Source organism: Chiloscyllium plagiosum, chromosome 1 (assembly GCF_004010195.1).
Source record: "Chiloscyllium plagiosum isolate BGI_BamShark_2017 chromosome 1, ASM401019v2, whole genome shotgun sequence".
Lineage (NCBI taxonomy): Eukaryota > Metazoa > Chordata > Chondrichthyes > Orectolobiformes > Hemiscylliidae > Chiloscyllium > Chiloscyllium plagiosum.
In genome coordinates this window covers 58,734,870-58,751,684 of record NC_057710.1, presented here as the reverse complement: position 1 = coordinate 58,751,684, position 16,815 = coordinate 58,734,870, and the positions used below count along the sequence as shown (strand labels likewise).

General features: G+C 40.8%; 1 protein-coding gene across 2 annotated transcripts in view; it reads left to right on the top strand.

Annotated features, from left to right (window-relative positions):
- The window catches only part of pdzd2 (PDZ domain containing 2), a 420,957-nt gene that overhangs the window by 207,981 nt on the left and 196,161 nt on the right, over window positions 1-16,815 (top strand). For both annotated transcript variants that reach the window (XM_043687429.1, XM_043687436.1), the window contains 2 exons: window positions 3,798-3,940; window positions 10,347-10,479. In XM_043687429.1, coding sequence (XP_043543364.1) covers window positions 3,798-3,940; window positions 10,347-10,479 — 276 coding nt within the window. The remainder of the gene's footprint in view (window positions 1-3,797; window positions 3,941-10,346; window positions 10,480-16,815) is intronic.

The window sequence follows — 16,815 nt, the reverse complement described above, 5'->3', positions numbered from 1 at the left end:
AGTTTCAAATTTAGAGTTTAACTTGGTAGTGTCTGCAGTTCTGATAAGGGTCCTGCCTGAAATATCAACTCTGCTGCTCTTCTGATGCTACTTGACCTGCTGTGCTTTTTCCAGCTTTACATTTTATCGACTCTGACTTGCCTCTGCAGTCCTCACTATCTCCACAGCTATTTCCTCCTTGTAATACATTTACATGCCATGAATATATATGAAAATGAAAATTTTTATAATTATGTCCTTATGATAAAATTAGCTGTGTACAAGAGTCTCAAGGCACGCAGTTCATGTTCATTTAGGGGCGACATGCATCGTCAGTGTTGTGCTCTTATGTCCTGAGGTTACTGTTTTTCTTATAGTGTTCTGTTGTATGTGGGAAGGCAGAAGGAGAATGGCAGCTTACATGGATGTTGGGACCAACAAGGGCTAATAAGTAGTGAGGGATGAGGGTAAGGAGTGGGATCTGGAGAATTGGAGAGTGGAAGAAGTTTGGATAAATAGGCAGAGATTGGGGTCAGAGACATGGAGGAGGCAAGTAGGAAGGTTTTGGAAATCTGGAGGTTGTGATGGTTAGTTGGAACAATCAAGATAAGAAAATTAAGTGCATAAAGGACTGTGATAATAATGCTCATATATAAACCCATCTCAGATTATTATCTGGCAGATTCTTTACAGGGCTTTGAGTTCATGTGCAATATTTCATCTGCTTTGAGTTCATCTGCTGAAAGTGAGCTTCAACAATGTCCTTTACAATGTATAGAAGGGAGCATTCAAGTCCAGTTTTTTCCTATAGAGTGGAGTGTACATCCAATGGAGAGTGGATACTAATGTGAATGTTCAATAAATGAAGAATAAGGGGCTCTTGTGATGCAGTGGTAGTGTCTTTACTGCTGGACTGGGAGACCTGGGTTCATAGTTTAAAAATGTGGTGCTGGAAAAACACAGCAGGCCAGGCAGCATCCGAGGAGCAGGAGAATCGTGTTTCGGGCATAAGCCCTTATTCAGGAATGAGTTCATGTCCCACCTGCTCCAGAGTAACATCTCTGAATGGGTTGATTAGAAAAATAGGTTAATAAAAAAATGAGCACAAAAACAACGTTTTTTTTCACCTGAATGAAATGCCCCAGTCCCCTGTAACCATCAACAATAAAAAAGCAAATTACTGCAGATGCTGGAATCTGAACTGAAAGCAACAGCTGGAGCCCACAGTGAGTCGGCAGCATCCATAGAGAGAAAGCAAGCTAATGTTTCAAGTCTGATGAGTCATCCAGACTCAAAATTTTAGCTTGCTTTCTCTCCATGGATGCTGCCTGGCCCACTGTGATCTCTGGCATTTTTTTGTTTTCAGTCATTCAGTCATGAGGTGTGTTAGTCCATTTAGCTCTGATTAAACTAACCTCAACAAATGACCACGGTATAATTTGAATAATTTGAAACTAACATAATGTGAAATATTTACAAATGAGATTTAAATTTGAAAAATACCATCCCACCTTTGTGCTGTCAGCAAATCTTGTCAGTGCTGTGGAGTTGGTCAGTAAAATTATGGCTATGATGCAGAACCTCCCTGTCAATTCAGGAAGCTCTTTAATAGCCTGTTCAGAGCTGTAATGTTTTCAGCTGACAGAGAGCTTCACATGAACTGGACATTAAGCTGAAAAGTCTCCCCAACTAACTACCAAGCTTGCCTCTGACGCACATTGCTAGTATTTTAAATTTGAATTGGAATCTCTTGGCAATCTGAAAAAAAGCAAGTAAACAAACCATTTCCTGTTCCACTGTTGGAAATAGCACAGTATGGTTAAAAATCCATTTACTATTTTTTAGCTGATGATTCTTTTAATGCATTTTTTCAGCCTTTACAATCAAAACATTTTAAATATGGAGAGTTTACATAGATGCTTCTCAATTTAAATGATACTGTCACACTTACAAACATTGTAAATCTTTTAATGGTAATATTTGTTATAGAAAGAATTTTCCCACATTCTGAGATCCCCCACATTGGCTGCTTGTTCACAATAGAAAATTCTATTTTCCAATTAAATTGCTACTTAGAATAACTCTTCAGTAAGATGAATGGATCATTTCTCACAAGATAATACGGTTGACATTTTACTTAAATTTGCAATCATTGGAATAACTCTGCTTAAAACTGTAGCATATAATGAAATGTTTGTTTGTATAATCTATATCTTGACTGCTAACATTTTATATGAAGATAGTAAAGTAGCAAAAAAATAGAGGATTAGTCTCAATGGAATACTGGTCTCATTTATCAAGGTATGCTTAATCAGTTCAAAAAGATCCCCAGTATATTTTTTGACCAAAATATTGGCATATTGTAAGTCAATCACAAAGGGCTACATCTTATGCTTGTTTGCCTAAGTTTGAGTTGCCTCAAGGTTTTGGAGTATTTTTGTCGAGTGCCCTAGGGTTTTGTTGCCACGTTAATTACCTACCGTGCTGTGTCACATCCAGTTCTGAATCTCTCCTACCACACTCCGTTCACAAAATAACTCACCAATCCATGGATATCCCAGAATTTACCACCATTTCTTGTCTCTGCGCCATCTTTAAAAGCTTTTTGGGCACCAAGGTCTGAGTTTGCCCTCATAGTTCCTGGCATTTGGCCCAGACATTGCAGACAGGGGGTATTGACTCCCTGCTGAGCAGACAGGGACCTGGATGCCCTGCTGGATGGATGGTACGATGTCAGGATTCCTTCGTCACCGAGGACCAGCAGTGAAAGGTGCAGCACCATACTGTGCCAGCTTGGTCCGAGGCTGATATCCAGAATAAAACAGTCTTAGCCATCTGGTAGGATGCACAGCAGTGTAAGAAGAAGGCCAGTGATTTTCTCCACCCCACTAGCACAAGTACCAGCATCTTCTCTCCAATACCTCACAATTATTGCAACTTTGCTGCTGTACCAACTCCCACCAAGACTCATGCTCTATCACTGCCACTATCACCTCCAACATCTTCCCTTCCTCACTGTTTCCCACTCCAATCCCTGTACCACTAATCCTTCATGCCCTCCGCATTGCCTACTCACCCGCTTGGAACTCCTCCGTATCTGCACTGAAACTCACAGCTGTGCCACTCACTTTCATCTCCCTTAATACCTGCCCTTCTCTCATTCCAGGAGGCAAACAGCCCAGGATAGGTCAGAAAGAGTCAAAACAGGTGGTGGGCTGTCCAACTTTCAGCTCCTTATTCCTGACGTGGAGAGCATCCCGACTCTAACCTCCCTGAGTGGCTAGCTGACTGATTCTGAGCCCCTGGAGCAAGCACGAATTTGCTACGTACTTGCTCTGACATCTGCATTGAGTTTTCTAAATGTCTAGCTTGATTGGTGAGTTTGATAAGGTGGAAAGCTGAATATTAATGAAACAGGCTGGGCTGTTAATAAAGTGTTTAACAAGTTCTCGCTGTTCGAGACATATTTTTACAATCTCTTGGTAGAATAATATCACCAGTTCAGAATTCCTGGAGGTTGCACATATCATCAGCATACACTTATTGCTAAGCCAATGATACCTGCACTACCATGGTCATGTTAATTGGATGGATGATGGCCATATGCCAATGACCTTCTGTCCAGTGAACTTGCCTCTGGGTCTCGATCTCCAAAATGTCCATAATGTCCAAAATGTTCTTCACGGCATCATCTGTGGGCAAGATGCAAAAATGGTAGACATTAACACTGATTCACAACATATTTGTTATTTTAGAAAAACAATTGCAATGGATAATTATGAATTGCCAACACTTTTATTTAATTCCTCTCTCTCCAGAGGGAAGGTTGCCAAATATGGAAGATGCATATGGTGAAAGGTTCAGATGGACTTGGTATTCAGATTACAGGAGGTCGGGGATCCAAACGTTCACCTCATGGCATCATTGTTACATGTGTTGAAGAAGGAGGAGCAGCACAAAGGTAAGCTTTAGTATCAGGACAATGGCAAATATGTCACTATGCTTCACAAAATGACCCAGTGTTACTTAGTCGTTACCCGTTCTGAAACATGCACGAAATAATCAAGAACTTCATATTAAAGCTAGTTTTGCATTTTATTACAGCTCCAGTTTGGTTAAATAATTTGACACAAAAACAGAAATAGCTGGAAAAGCATCTGTGCAGAGAAATCAGAGTTAATGCTTCAGATCCAATGACCCTTCCTCAGCAAAATACCTGTGGCCTGGTAAAATGATCTCGATCAAAGCCTGTAATTATGTTCTTCATCCTCTTACCTCCACCAATCAAGCCACCACCCTGCCAGTTCTGAGGAAGGATCACTGGACCCAAAATGTTAGCTCTGATTTCTCTCCACAGATTCTGGCAGACCTGCTGAGCTTTTCTAGCAATTTCTGTTTTTGTTTCTGATTTACAGCATCTGCAGTTCTTCCCATTTTATATAATTTTAACGCCTTCCTAGGTAGAATTTTACCAGCTGGGAGGAGTGGGAGATGATAAAATAGTGGGAATTGTGTCAGGATAACTCCCTGATGCGCTGCTACTGGAGTGAGGGGACTGATTGCCGCGTGGGGAACTGGCTGATGGAGGTGGGTGGACAATGAACATAATTAAAAGCCCTTGTAGAGATCATTTTACTAGGTCACTGCTATTCTGCTGACAGCATAGTGAACACGATCAGATTGAAAGATTGCCACACTAATAGAGGCAGCCTCCCTGTAACTCAAGGAACCATCAAAGCAGAGACTGAACTTCCCAATGAGAAGGACTGAATGACCTCCCTCTGAATTGTAATTTTTATGTAAATCAAATTAATCAATATGTTGAAATAAAGATAATGCAAGATCAATGTTGACAGAAATGCACTCTGAAAAGTCCAGATGTATTATATCCATTTATTACTATGGAAATAAAATAGATCAAACTTTATACACTTTGCTACAATAGATACATGTTTACAAAGAGTCATGTGTCTTTCAGAATGGTCATGATATAAACCTGATGAAGGCAATCCTTCCATAATCTCTGTTATCAGACCGTAGCTTCACTCAGGGTTATCAAGCCACAAAAGCTGCACAGTTGGGTATAAACTAGAATTTGAGGCTGAGAAGGTAGTCCCTCCTGCTCCATTACAGTTCCCATATGAGTTTTCTGTTCAACCTGTAGCCCCCTGAATTTCTTATGCTTTTTTGAAAACTTACCTATCCAAACTCTTGAGGCACATTCTTCAGCAGCAACAGTGTCTCCTGGTGACACTGCTGAAATTTCAGGTCTGTTGACCCTCTTGTTGAGCCAGCCTACTGTCTATAACTAAGTGGAGGACTAGCAGCTGGTTAATTTACATGCCAAACCAGTCCCTCTACTAGTAAAGGCAGGCGTGGGACCTGCTTCCTACTTCACTGTTGGAGGTCAGGGGTCAAGCTGATGATTCAGATCAGGTCAAGTTAGGTGGGGAAGGCGAGAGATCAGCAGGGAAGGAGGGTCCTCAGGCAGTGAACTTGGATCAGGAAGTAGTTGGATGTCAGTGTCACTGTTCTAGGTTTGGACAGGCTGTTTGATAAGGGGTAGCTGGGGGTACCACAAGGCCAAGAGCAGCTGAGGGTTATTGCTTCCTGGGGGAGTGGGTGGGAACATGGGCATATTGAGATTTAGGGATGGGTTGGTCAGTGAGAATCTGGAGTGTCATGGGGAGTTTTCAGGGTGGGCCTGTGGTGGAATTTAGTGTTCATGAGGGGGAGTCAGTCGAAGGTTAGTTGTATAGTTGCCCAAGAATAGGATCAGGATTTGTCCGTCAACATTTTCCTGAGTAACAATACAGATAAGTAAATCAAATTACTCGGAGACAGTTTCAGAAAATCTTGGGGAGCTGGGAGATTTGTCCATTAGAAGTTGAAACCTCTAGTTCCTGTTGAGTCATTGCACTGGGACTTCTGTGGCATCTCAACTCATATTGTGGTCGGTGGGGTGGGAGGGTGTGGGCATGCGGTGGATACATTTATGATCCAGAGGTCTACACCCATTTGTACACCAATTAATGGTGCTAGATTTAAAGGAAGAAACTTTCATATTTAAAAAGCACCTGTCATCATTGCAGGCTATCACAAAGCCTTTCGCAAGCAAAGGGAGCCTTTGAAGTTGTTGTCATTATTATGGGAAAAAAGGTGCCAGTTTATTTGTGGTTAGCAAATCCTGCAAATGAGGTAAATAAGCCGATAACCTGTTTTAGTGATGTTAGCTGAAGGGTAAATGATGTCTGGGATTTCTATTTGTTTTATTGGACCCTTTTTGTTTACCAGTTCAAGTTCTCATCGAAAAGACATCACTTCTGATAGTTCAGCAATTCCCATAGCACTAGCACTGTAATGTCAGCCTGAATTAGATGATAACATTGTTCAGTACCTTTTCCCTTTCAGGTTTGCAACCCACTGTGGTCTTGCTTCTTGTCTGAGCTCCAAGAGGTAAACAGTAGATTATTTGATTAGATTGTAGTTGTGAAATGCGACCCAGAAAGCTACACTGCCCTTCAGTTCAAACAGGAAATCATTTAATAAGCTTGCACTGACCTTTGTGAAATGCTTGTCCTTTTCTTGGCAATAAAACAAACAGCAACATGAAAGTCATAACTAAGACTTTAAGAGACTAACTGGTTTTTGAAACACAAGTATCCAATTAGTGGGGTGAAACAGGAGTACATCCAGAGGAAATAGTTGTTGGAGCCAGACAATAAATAACGCTTGATCCAAAATGTTGGCATCTTTAGTACAGTTGCCAAAATGTGGTTCTAACACTGTGCATCACACCATTTCAGTTCATATTAATATTCCGTTGTCTTAATGTCTCTTCTTGATGCATTTGGCACCTCTGCTATCTTATGACTATTAGTTGCTTCTGGTTTGACACAAAGTCATAAATTCTAGTTTATATCCAACTGAATTGGTAATGTAACCTGGTAACCTGGATAATGGTAGGGACAGTACTGAGTGCTATTCTGTCAATGATAAGGCTGACAATAGAACACATGGCAATTGAATCAAATTATCTTTATTAGTCTGATACAATTTTCATTCTGAAAAATGTTAGATTGCAGATGTTTAATTAATTAGAAACTGTTAAAAAAAAATTGTGATCTAATTTTTTTCAGTAGCCGTAAGTACAATGTATCTGAATTTTCTGATTAGCTTATTTTTAAATTCATTCATGGGGTGTGAGCATAGCCGCCTATGTGAGCATTCATTTGTGTCGATTGGCATCGTTATATTTCATAAGACTGATTAATTGGATGTACATAAGAAATACAATTCAGACATACGTACTTCAGAAATAGGATCAGGGGTAGGCCATTTGGTCTCTCAAACCTACTTTGCCATTCATGGCCATAACTCCACATTCTGACATTCTGATAATGTTTGACCATCGGCAAAGTCCTTGACTTAAATATTAGTTTCTCAAGCAAAAAGTGATTAGTTTCTTTATCAGTCCCTTGTATCTCACTGAGCACTTACAGAAAGTGAGTGAATGCAATGAAAGTGCAACTATATACCCAGTCTTGTCAAGTGGAGGAACTCTATAAAGATATATAGTTTGGAACTATTTAACTTAAGGATAAATATTATGTGAATATACAAACCTGTCAGATTTGCAGACTTAATGTGGGAATGGTCTCCTTGTCATGCTGGTGCATTTGTCCAGACCTTCATTTACATCCTGGTCTCAATCAGTTTTCTGTGACTTGATTCATTGCAAATGTAGGGATTGGTGGTTGGATTCTCACTATGAGAAGGAAGCCTAGCATTATATGTGAAAATGCACTGATTAGATTGCCTGCAGTGTGGAAACAGGCCCTTTGCCTCAACACGTCCACACCGATCCTCTGAAGAATATCCCATCCACACCCATTTCCCTCTGATTAATGCACTTAACAAAACGGGCAATTTAGCATGGCCAACCCACCTGACCTGCACATCTTTGGATTGTGGGAGGAAATCGGAGCACCTGGAGGAAATCCATGCAGACACGGGGAGGATGTGCAAACTCCACACAGACAATCGCCCGAAGTTGGAATCGAACCTGGGACCCTGGTGCTGTGAGGCAGCAGTGCTAACCACTGAGCCACTGTGCCGCCCCTGTGATGCGGTAGCAGAAGAGGTGATGAGAACAGAAATGTCTAGTAGAAGGCATCCACTGAAGGATTCATCTGAGAATGAATTATTCAGCAGCTAAGTGTCTGGTGTTGAATGGAAGAAGAGGCTGCTTCAGATTCCTACTCCTCCATTGTAGAAACTCCAAGTCTTGACCCCTGCCGGCTTTCTGGACCTTATCACCACCTTTTATAAAGTGGCACCATTAAATGGTGGCAACATGGGTAGAGAGGAGGATGATTCATTTGAAGTGTGAGCTCTGTGTCTCCTCCTTCCATGTGTATGCAACACACTGGAAAGGAACAGCTGCAGTACTAATTCTGGTCAGGCTGGAAAGGTAAACCCTCACTAATATGCCTTTCAACGGTGGTGAATCCATTGAGCATCTGAATCGGGTTGGAGAGGATGGAATGTTAATTTTTTTTAAACCCAACACACCTGAAATCTATTAATTGAGGTTTTAATTATGGCTGTGTGGAAGTTTCCAGATCTGGAGCACAGGTTTGAGTGTTGTGTTGGTCTCAATTACGATGTTACGTTCATCTTTAAAGCGTAAGCAAAGGTTTCTAGGGCCCCAAGAAGCTTAGTGAGGGCTGCTGAATGGAATAGTGTTTATTCTCAACACTGCTTGTCAGCCAGGAAAAACAGGACTGTTTCCCCTGACTCCAGTCAACTTCCTGGTCTCTACCCCCTCCAATATAATCTGTTTCCCTCCTCATAATTGGACTATAGTCAGCAATCACTCCTCTTAAATTTCATCTCTACATAACAGTCTCTTTTTCTGTCTTTCTGATTCTCTGCAATCATCTTCCAACTATCCGTGTCACGTTTTTATGCACCACCTGTTCAAAATAAAAATATTGCAACTAAGGAATTAGAAGTCCATGTCATTTACTAGAATTCCTTCTGTCAGCTGGAAAATCCTACCAAAACAAAGGGTAGAAACTATGAAACATTATATTGTTATGGATCAGACCAAAACCCCTCAAAATATATTAAGAAGATAGCCTAGACCCCAACGTTTTCTTACTTTTCAAGGCAACTATAAAGCATTGTGTTTTGGATGCAATTCATTTGGTCAAACTACCAGGCTTGAAGCTTAAGACTCACTTTATTCTTACATTAAAGTTATAATACAAACAAAAGAAAGACGGATTGAAATAACTTAACTCTACTGGAAAACTTAACAGAATAATAAATTATTTAACTATGAAACAGCACTGTTCCAATATAGTAACATCTCATAAACACACCCTTGGCAAAGGCAAATTCAGTAAAATAGATTGTCTCAAATGCACTTCTCCAGTGCAGGAGGAAAGGACATTAAGAGAAAACTCAGAACTCAAGTGTTTTGCTGTAGCAGGGAGAGATGAATAGCAGCTTCCAAACATCAACAACTACAGAAAGTTAAACTAAAATGCTGTTTGTGTGGGAGCTTGACCCCATGCCTTCATGCTCCTCCTATTGTTCCAACTTAAAAAAACACCCAAAGCCTCACAAGCTGTTTACTTTATTGGCTTGGAACAGACTGCTCAATACCTGTCTCAACCTCTCTTCGTTAAAAAAAGGACAAAATGCATCACTTAAAGTCATAGTGTCACCACAATATGCCCTTCACACTCAATTGAAATTTTGCATGCCGTTATTAGAGTACCAAAGAAGGGAAAGATGCATGTCTGACCTAAGAGCCAACACGCTTGATGGAACCAACTCCATCCAACAAGCTTACTCCCCAGAGATTGAGGAATTAATTACCCAACCTGAGCCTGCATCTCCTCTCCCCATTCAGTTACCAGGCCAGATCAACTCTCCAATTTTTAAAAAAATGTGCTAAATGAAATCATCTCTAACACTTTGTTTGCACAACAGATGCATCCAGTCACCAGACAATATTTTTGTGAGGTACATGTGGAGTGGTAAGTGTGATGCTGTAATTTCGGTATTATTCACACTATTCCATTTAAAGCAAAAGGTTATAAAAGGTAGAGCTGATACATTTGGATTTTTAAGGTTTAGAGAATGAATCTAAACCATCCAGATTTTGGTGAATCTGGATTGTGTATTCAGCACAATGCTCATTGTCAAACCAATATTCACACGCCAGTATATCCAAAGTACACTGAAGTAATGTAATTTTGTAATGTCAGCATGTTATGCATGATGTCTACTCGTTAAAAATCACTGTCCAGCCTGATTACTTGTTTGATGGTTTGACCCTGTTCTTCTACCAGGGATGGGAGACTGAAATCTGGTGATGAACTGCTAATGATTAATGGACAGTCACTGGTTGGACTCTCTCACCAAGAGGCAGTTGCACTACTTCGATCAGCAGCAGGACTTGTACAGCTGATTGTTGCAAGCAGGGTAGGTGCTCCTTTTCACTTGGAAGTTTTTGTTTTAGTTTTCTGCCTTTTCTCCCTGACCAAAAGCATGATTCTAAGTGTAGCAGATGTTGAGCAGAATTTAACTTTATCCCTGAAAAGGCATTTGGACAAACACATGGATGGGAAGGGTTTAAGAGAGTATGGGCCAAGTGTAGGGAAATGGGGTTAGCATGGATGGACATTTTGGTCAGCATGGACAAGTTTGGACCAAAGGGCCTATTTCCATGCTATAGGAGTCTATGACTCTATGACTTTTTGGAAAACCCCATGTTGCTTATTTCTTGGAGGACCTGCATAATTAGTTAACTGGACACTGTCAGGCCTCCCGTGCAAACAGTGCCCCAGTAGGATGGCTAATCAAAACGTTAAGTGCAGGAGACAAATGGGAACAACACCCCTGGCATGTTTCCCTCCAAGACACTAACCTGATTTGGAAATATTTTGCTGGTCCTTCCCATCACTGGGTCAAAATCCTAGTATTGCTTTCAGGCATTTGGATCTGAAAGAGTTAATACAGATAGTGCCATAAGCACCACCCACTGTTAGCGAGTTTTGAGAAGATTTACAGCTCAAATTGAGGTTCTGGAGGTAGGTTTGCTCGCTAAGCTGGAAGGTTAGTTTTCAGATGTCCCTCACCGTACTAGGTAACATCATCAGTGAGCCTCCAGTGAAACACTGGTAGCTTTTTATTTATGTGTTTAGGTTTCCTTGGGTTGGTGATGTTATTTCCAGAGGTGATGCCATTTCCTGTTCTTTTTCTCAGAGGGTGGTAAATGGGATCCAAGTTAATGTATTTGTTGATAGAGTTCCGGTTGGAATGCCATGCTTCGAGGAATTCTTGTGCATGTCTCTGTTTGGCTTGTCCAAGGATGGATGTGTTGTCCCAGTCAAAGTGGTGTCCTTCCTTATGTGTTTTTGTGGCTAGTTGATGTTCATGTATCCTGGTGGCTAGTTTTCTGCCTTTTCCTGTCAGAAACCTTCGTCACTCTCCCCTACACCAAAGACATCTTGGAAATGACTGCCAGACGACTCAGACCTCTTATTATCCCACAAACCCACCAACACACTAAAACAGCAGCTAATGAACTTGAAAGACCCTACACAGACAATAAGCAAAACGAATGTCATTTACAAAATACCTTGCAAGAACTGTAACAAACACTACATTGGACTAACAGGCAGAAAACTAGCCACCAGATACATGAATATCAACTAGCCACAAAAAGACATGACCTACTCTCAGTAGTATCTTTACATACAGATGAGCAATGACACCACTTCAACTGGGACAACATGTTCATTCTAGGACAAACCAAATAGAGACATGCACGAGAATTCCTAGAAGCATTGCATTCCAAACCAGAGCTCTATCAACAAATACATTGACTTGGATCCCATTAACTAGCCCTGGAGACAACAAACAGGAACTGACATCACAGGAAATAACATCACCAAACCAAGGAAATCTAAACACAAATAAAATGCGGGCCATACCACCAGTACTTCATTAGAGGCTCACTGATGATGTTACCTAGTATGGTGATGAAATGTCTGAAAACAAGCCTTCCAGCTCAGCGAGCAAACCTACGTCCATCACCCACTGTGATAATGTCATGAAGACTAGTGGAGAAAGTAACTCAGGATCTTGAATGAGTGTTACCTTAGATCTAACAGTCTCTAATAACATGTACCATATCTGTGTAATATCTACATTGTTACAGAAATGCAATGACCTATATTTTGTTTAGATTAGATTACCTACAGTGTGGAAACAAGCCATTTGGCCCAACAAGTCCACAATGACCCTCCGAAGAGTAACCCACCCAGACCCATTTCCCTCTGACTAATGCACCTAACACTATGGGCAATTTAGTACAATCAATCCACCTGACCTGCACATCTTTGGACTGTGGGAGGAAACCAGAGCACCTGGAGGAAACCCCCGCAGACACAGGGAGAATGTACAAACTCCACACAGCAGTCGCCCGAGGCTGGAATTGAACCCAGTTCCTTGGCGCTGTGAGGCTGCAGTGCTAACCACTGAGCCACCATGTCGTTTACTACAAGAGAGTCTTCTAATTAGATCAATTGGTAGCTATACTCATCCTTAGGAGACTCCACAGACACATGAGGATTGGATTGGAGGCAGCATAGAAAATAAAGTGGCAGCAGTAGATCTGAAGATTTGTTTTAGCTTCAGCATAAAACATGGTAATCTAAAAAGGAAATCAAAATGGGATTTGAAGATTGATCTCCCTACTGATACAGCAGTGTAAGTATTGCTGAGAAGATCGTTAGTAGAGATCTGATGAACGCTGGAGGAGAATACCTTGTGGTAACGTTGAAGCATAGTTCAAACAACAACAGAATATATTTCAGCCGCGGTAAGAAATGCTGGAACAGAAGAAATCTGCAGTTCCAAGGTGACTACAGAAAAACAAAGATCCAAATAGCTACCTACACAAATAGATGCATGAAATACAGCAGCCCCCAGCAAAGTATAAACCCAAAGATTTTTGATGGGAAATAGGTGACCCAGACCTTGCATTTTATTAAGTTGTTACTTAAATCAGCAGGGATCTCACAGATTTCAAGTTACACCAAAGCAAGTGTCACATTATCATATTAGCAAGCCTTGGTTGAGAAAACACTATTTACAGCTAACAGATGTGTGACTGCATAAACCAGGTGGCATTGCACTCATTAATAAAGAAATGTGATAAGCAACTCTCCAGTATTATGGACAGGAAATACCAGAAAGCCTATACATACTTCCCAAGCAAGGATTCTCGATCCTGAGTAGAATTAACATCCATCTCACTCACTCAAAAGGCAGAAAAGCTTAAACTACAAAAGGTCAAGAAACAACCAGTCAAAGACACAGCCAAAGAACAATATACTCTCCTTGAAAAAAATTGACAAATGTTCAAATGAATTGAATCAGATTGCAACACAGCACAGTGATCAACTGGTTATGATACTAGACACATATGTTAGATGTTGAGATGACTAAGGAAGGTCAAGCTCAAGTTGAATATCTGACGTCCTTTCACCTTTCAAAGAAGAATCCTCATCCACCATTATGAATAAGCAAGACAGAATCTTCAATTAACACAATTGAAGAAGTGAATATGTTGATTTCATCAATAGTTCAATTACTGATGGCAAACAACAAAGTCCAAACTAATTAAAATTGAAATAATAGCTTTCTCTTCACAAGCACAGATCTGCAGGCAATTTGAGAAGAAAAACTCACTGACACCAGTTGAAGATGTGTTGCATACATCTAGAGAGAAACCACCACTGAGAAGAGATGAACAAAAAGATGAAGAAAAGATTGCCATTAGTAGCAGCGATGATGCCATCTATGAAAGAAATGTAGGAGACTGAAGTTCAGTTCACCAATTCAGAGAAAACTACAGTTCAATTGCAAGATAGTCCCAGGAAACTATCTTTTACCTAACAACCGTGCTACTAAGATCAAAAGAACATGTTTATGGAGAATAATAAAATCTCCAGATTGCCTGAATTTATAAGTTAACGACTTGGGGATAGATGGAATGGTAGTAAATGTAATTACATCAGTCAATGTATAGCCAAATATAATAAGAAAAAATGAAGTTTGGAGGGAGATGTTGTGTATAAGCCTGAAAGGGTTTATACAGATTAAGTATCATAAGTACCACTCACTGTGATGAGAACTGGAGAGTAACTAAGAATCTTGAAGGAGAGAGATCAAAAGCCATGCCCTCCCACCAGTCTAATCATCTATACTGTAATTATCTATACCAAATCCCTTTAATGCATAAATTGTTGCAGAGATGAAATCACCTATATTTTGTTTACTACAAGAAATTCCTCTAATTTGCCCAGAATAATCTTTATTCAAACCAAACAATATGGACCTTTGAGGAATGTAAATTAGAAGGTGTTAGTGGCAGCACATACAACACTTCCTCACAGCATTGTGTGTGCACCTACGCTACTGGACTGCAGTGTTTCATCAAGGCAGTTCAAAAGATCTTCTTTATGTCAATTAGAGATAGGTTCAAAAATGCTGACTTAAAGCCCACATTTCATAAAAGACAACATTTTAAACAGCTCTAGTATGAACAACGCCACCGAGAGCTCTGGCCACTACTGGTATGACACACAGGCCTAACTTGTGAGTTACCAGTGGATTCTCATTTAGAGGTCAACCTGGGCAGGTTGGGATTGTGGGGAGGGCATGGTTGAGAGGAGCCACCATGGACAGGAAAAAGGTTAACTGCAAGGGCAAAAGGAGGCTGGCTTTTGGTAATGACCCCCAGCCCCCATTCTCAATGCATTGTCTCTTGATTTACAGGCACTGTGTGCCCTAAAAGGATCTGCCCAACTGAACTGTGGACAAACGCAGCAGGGTTCACTGAGTCTCTCCACCCTGGGAAATCCCCTACCACTGCAAGTTGAACACAAGTGTCAGTGCTATGAGGCACATAAATGGCCATTAAGTCGCTACTTAAGGGTTTCTTTTGACCTCTGGCAGAAGGTTGTGCTCCATCCTTTCTTCCTGATCAAATGGCTACCCTACCTCGAAACTTATCTCCAGGTTCGGAGACATTAAATTCCACCCATTCTCCTTACTGAATTTGTGAGTGAAGGTAATCTTGGTGGAAAATCAGGCGGGAGGGTCAATGCTATTATTGACTCCACTCAATTTTATAGATATTTACTAATCAGCTGCTACTACACATCTCTGGATCTGGTGGGACTTGAACCCGGGCGTCCTGACCCAGAGGTAGAGACAATATCATTGCACCATAGGAACCCCTCACTCAGTTTTATATCCACCCCTTTAAATAAATGGTTAATTGAGCATTTTTGTGTGAGCTACCCTGTGCAGTTATCCTTTATATGTTGTACCTAGGTGAAGAGAGACCTTGTTAGAGGAGGTAAGATAACTATGCATCTGATCCATTATAAATAATGTTGCCCTTAATCTCAGGAGTAGCTCTCAATGATTGGATTTTCACACAAAGGTAACATGAAATATCTTTGCCTTGAATTTTTAAATATGTTGTCCATATCTCCTGCCAAAACTTCTTATGGGATAGCAGAACCCCTGTGAAAATGGTGTGTACCATTTGTTTGGATGTCTTCCTGTTTGCTTTAATTAAAGAGCAACAATTTCACTTGACTCCAATCCAAATCCTGCTACTGGTTTTAAATCTTCTTTCATTGTATTTAATGTTGAAGTGAGTTCCAATTTTGAAGTCAGCACCAGGAATCTGCACTGAATTTCAGCATCAGATATAAGAGGTGCCTCCAGCAGGGTTACTCTTAAGCTGCTCTTAGGCTGCCTTGTCTGAATTTGGCAGAAGGATTGAGTTTAAGTAATGGAAAGAAATTGGGACCACCAATGCAGAAATTCCAGGAGCTGATCATGGTTATGCGTTTATCCCTTTCATGAAACCATACCACTGTCACTTTCACTGCTCCACAACAACTTGTAGGAATCCTGTAAAATGTTTTTCAAGGGCAGACTAATTATAGTGTATAGGAACACAGGAAGTGCTCGAATAAAAGAGGCCAAGATCAATCTAGTTTCCTATCTACCACTCTGGCCTTGAAATAGCAATAATGGAGTTGCCACCTAATTATTGAAGTCAAGGAATCTGATCTTAAATATGAACTCTTGTTTGGGCTTCTCACTTTCCAGGAGTTCAAGTTAATAAACAAAAGCCTAAATCTCCTATTTGAAACAATACAGATGCAGGCATTTCAACATATGGATGTGCAAAGATGGGCCGAATAGCTTTCTTTATTTGTTGTTATCTAATGATAATTGTGCTGCAGGAGATGTATAATTACAACTTTGTTCTTTTGTCTGTGGATGGTATAGTGTGTAACCTTTTAATCGCATAAATAATTTTTGTTAAAAATTGAAGTCATGGAATCATACAGCACGGAAACAGACTCTTCGGTCCAATCGATCCACGCCAACCATGTTCCCAAACTAAACTTGCCCCATTTGCCTGCGCTTGATCCATATCTCTCCAAACCTTTCCTATTAATAAACTTAGCTGAAAATGTGTTGCTGGAAAATCACAGCAGGTCAGGCAGCATCCAAGGAACAGGAGAATCGACGTTTCGGGCATGAGCCCTTCTTCAGGAATGAGGAAAGTGTGTCCAGCAGGCTAAGATAAAAGGTAGGGAGGAGGGACTTGGGGGAGGGGTGTTGGGAATGTGATAGGTGGAAGGAGGTCAAGGTGAGGGTGATTGGCCGGAGTGGGGGTGGGGGCGGAGAGGTCAGGAAGAAGATTGCAGGTTAGGAAGG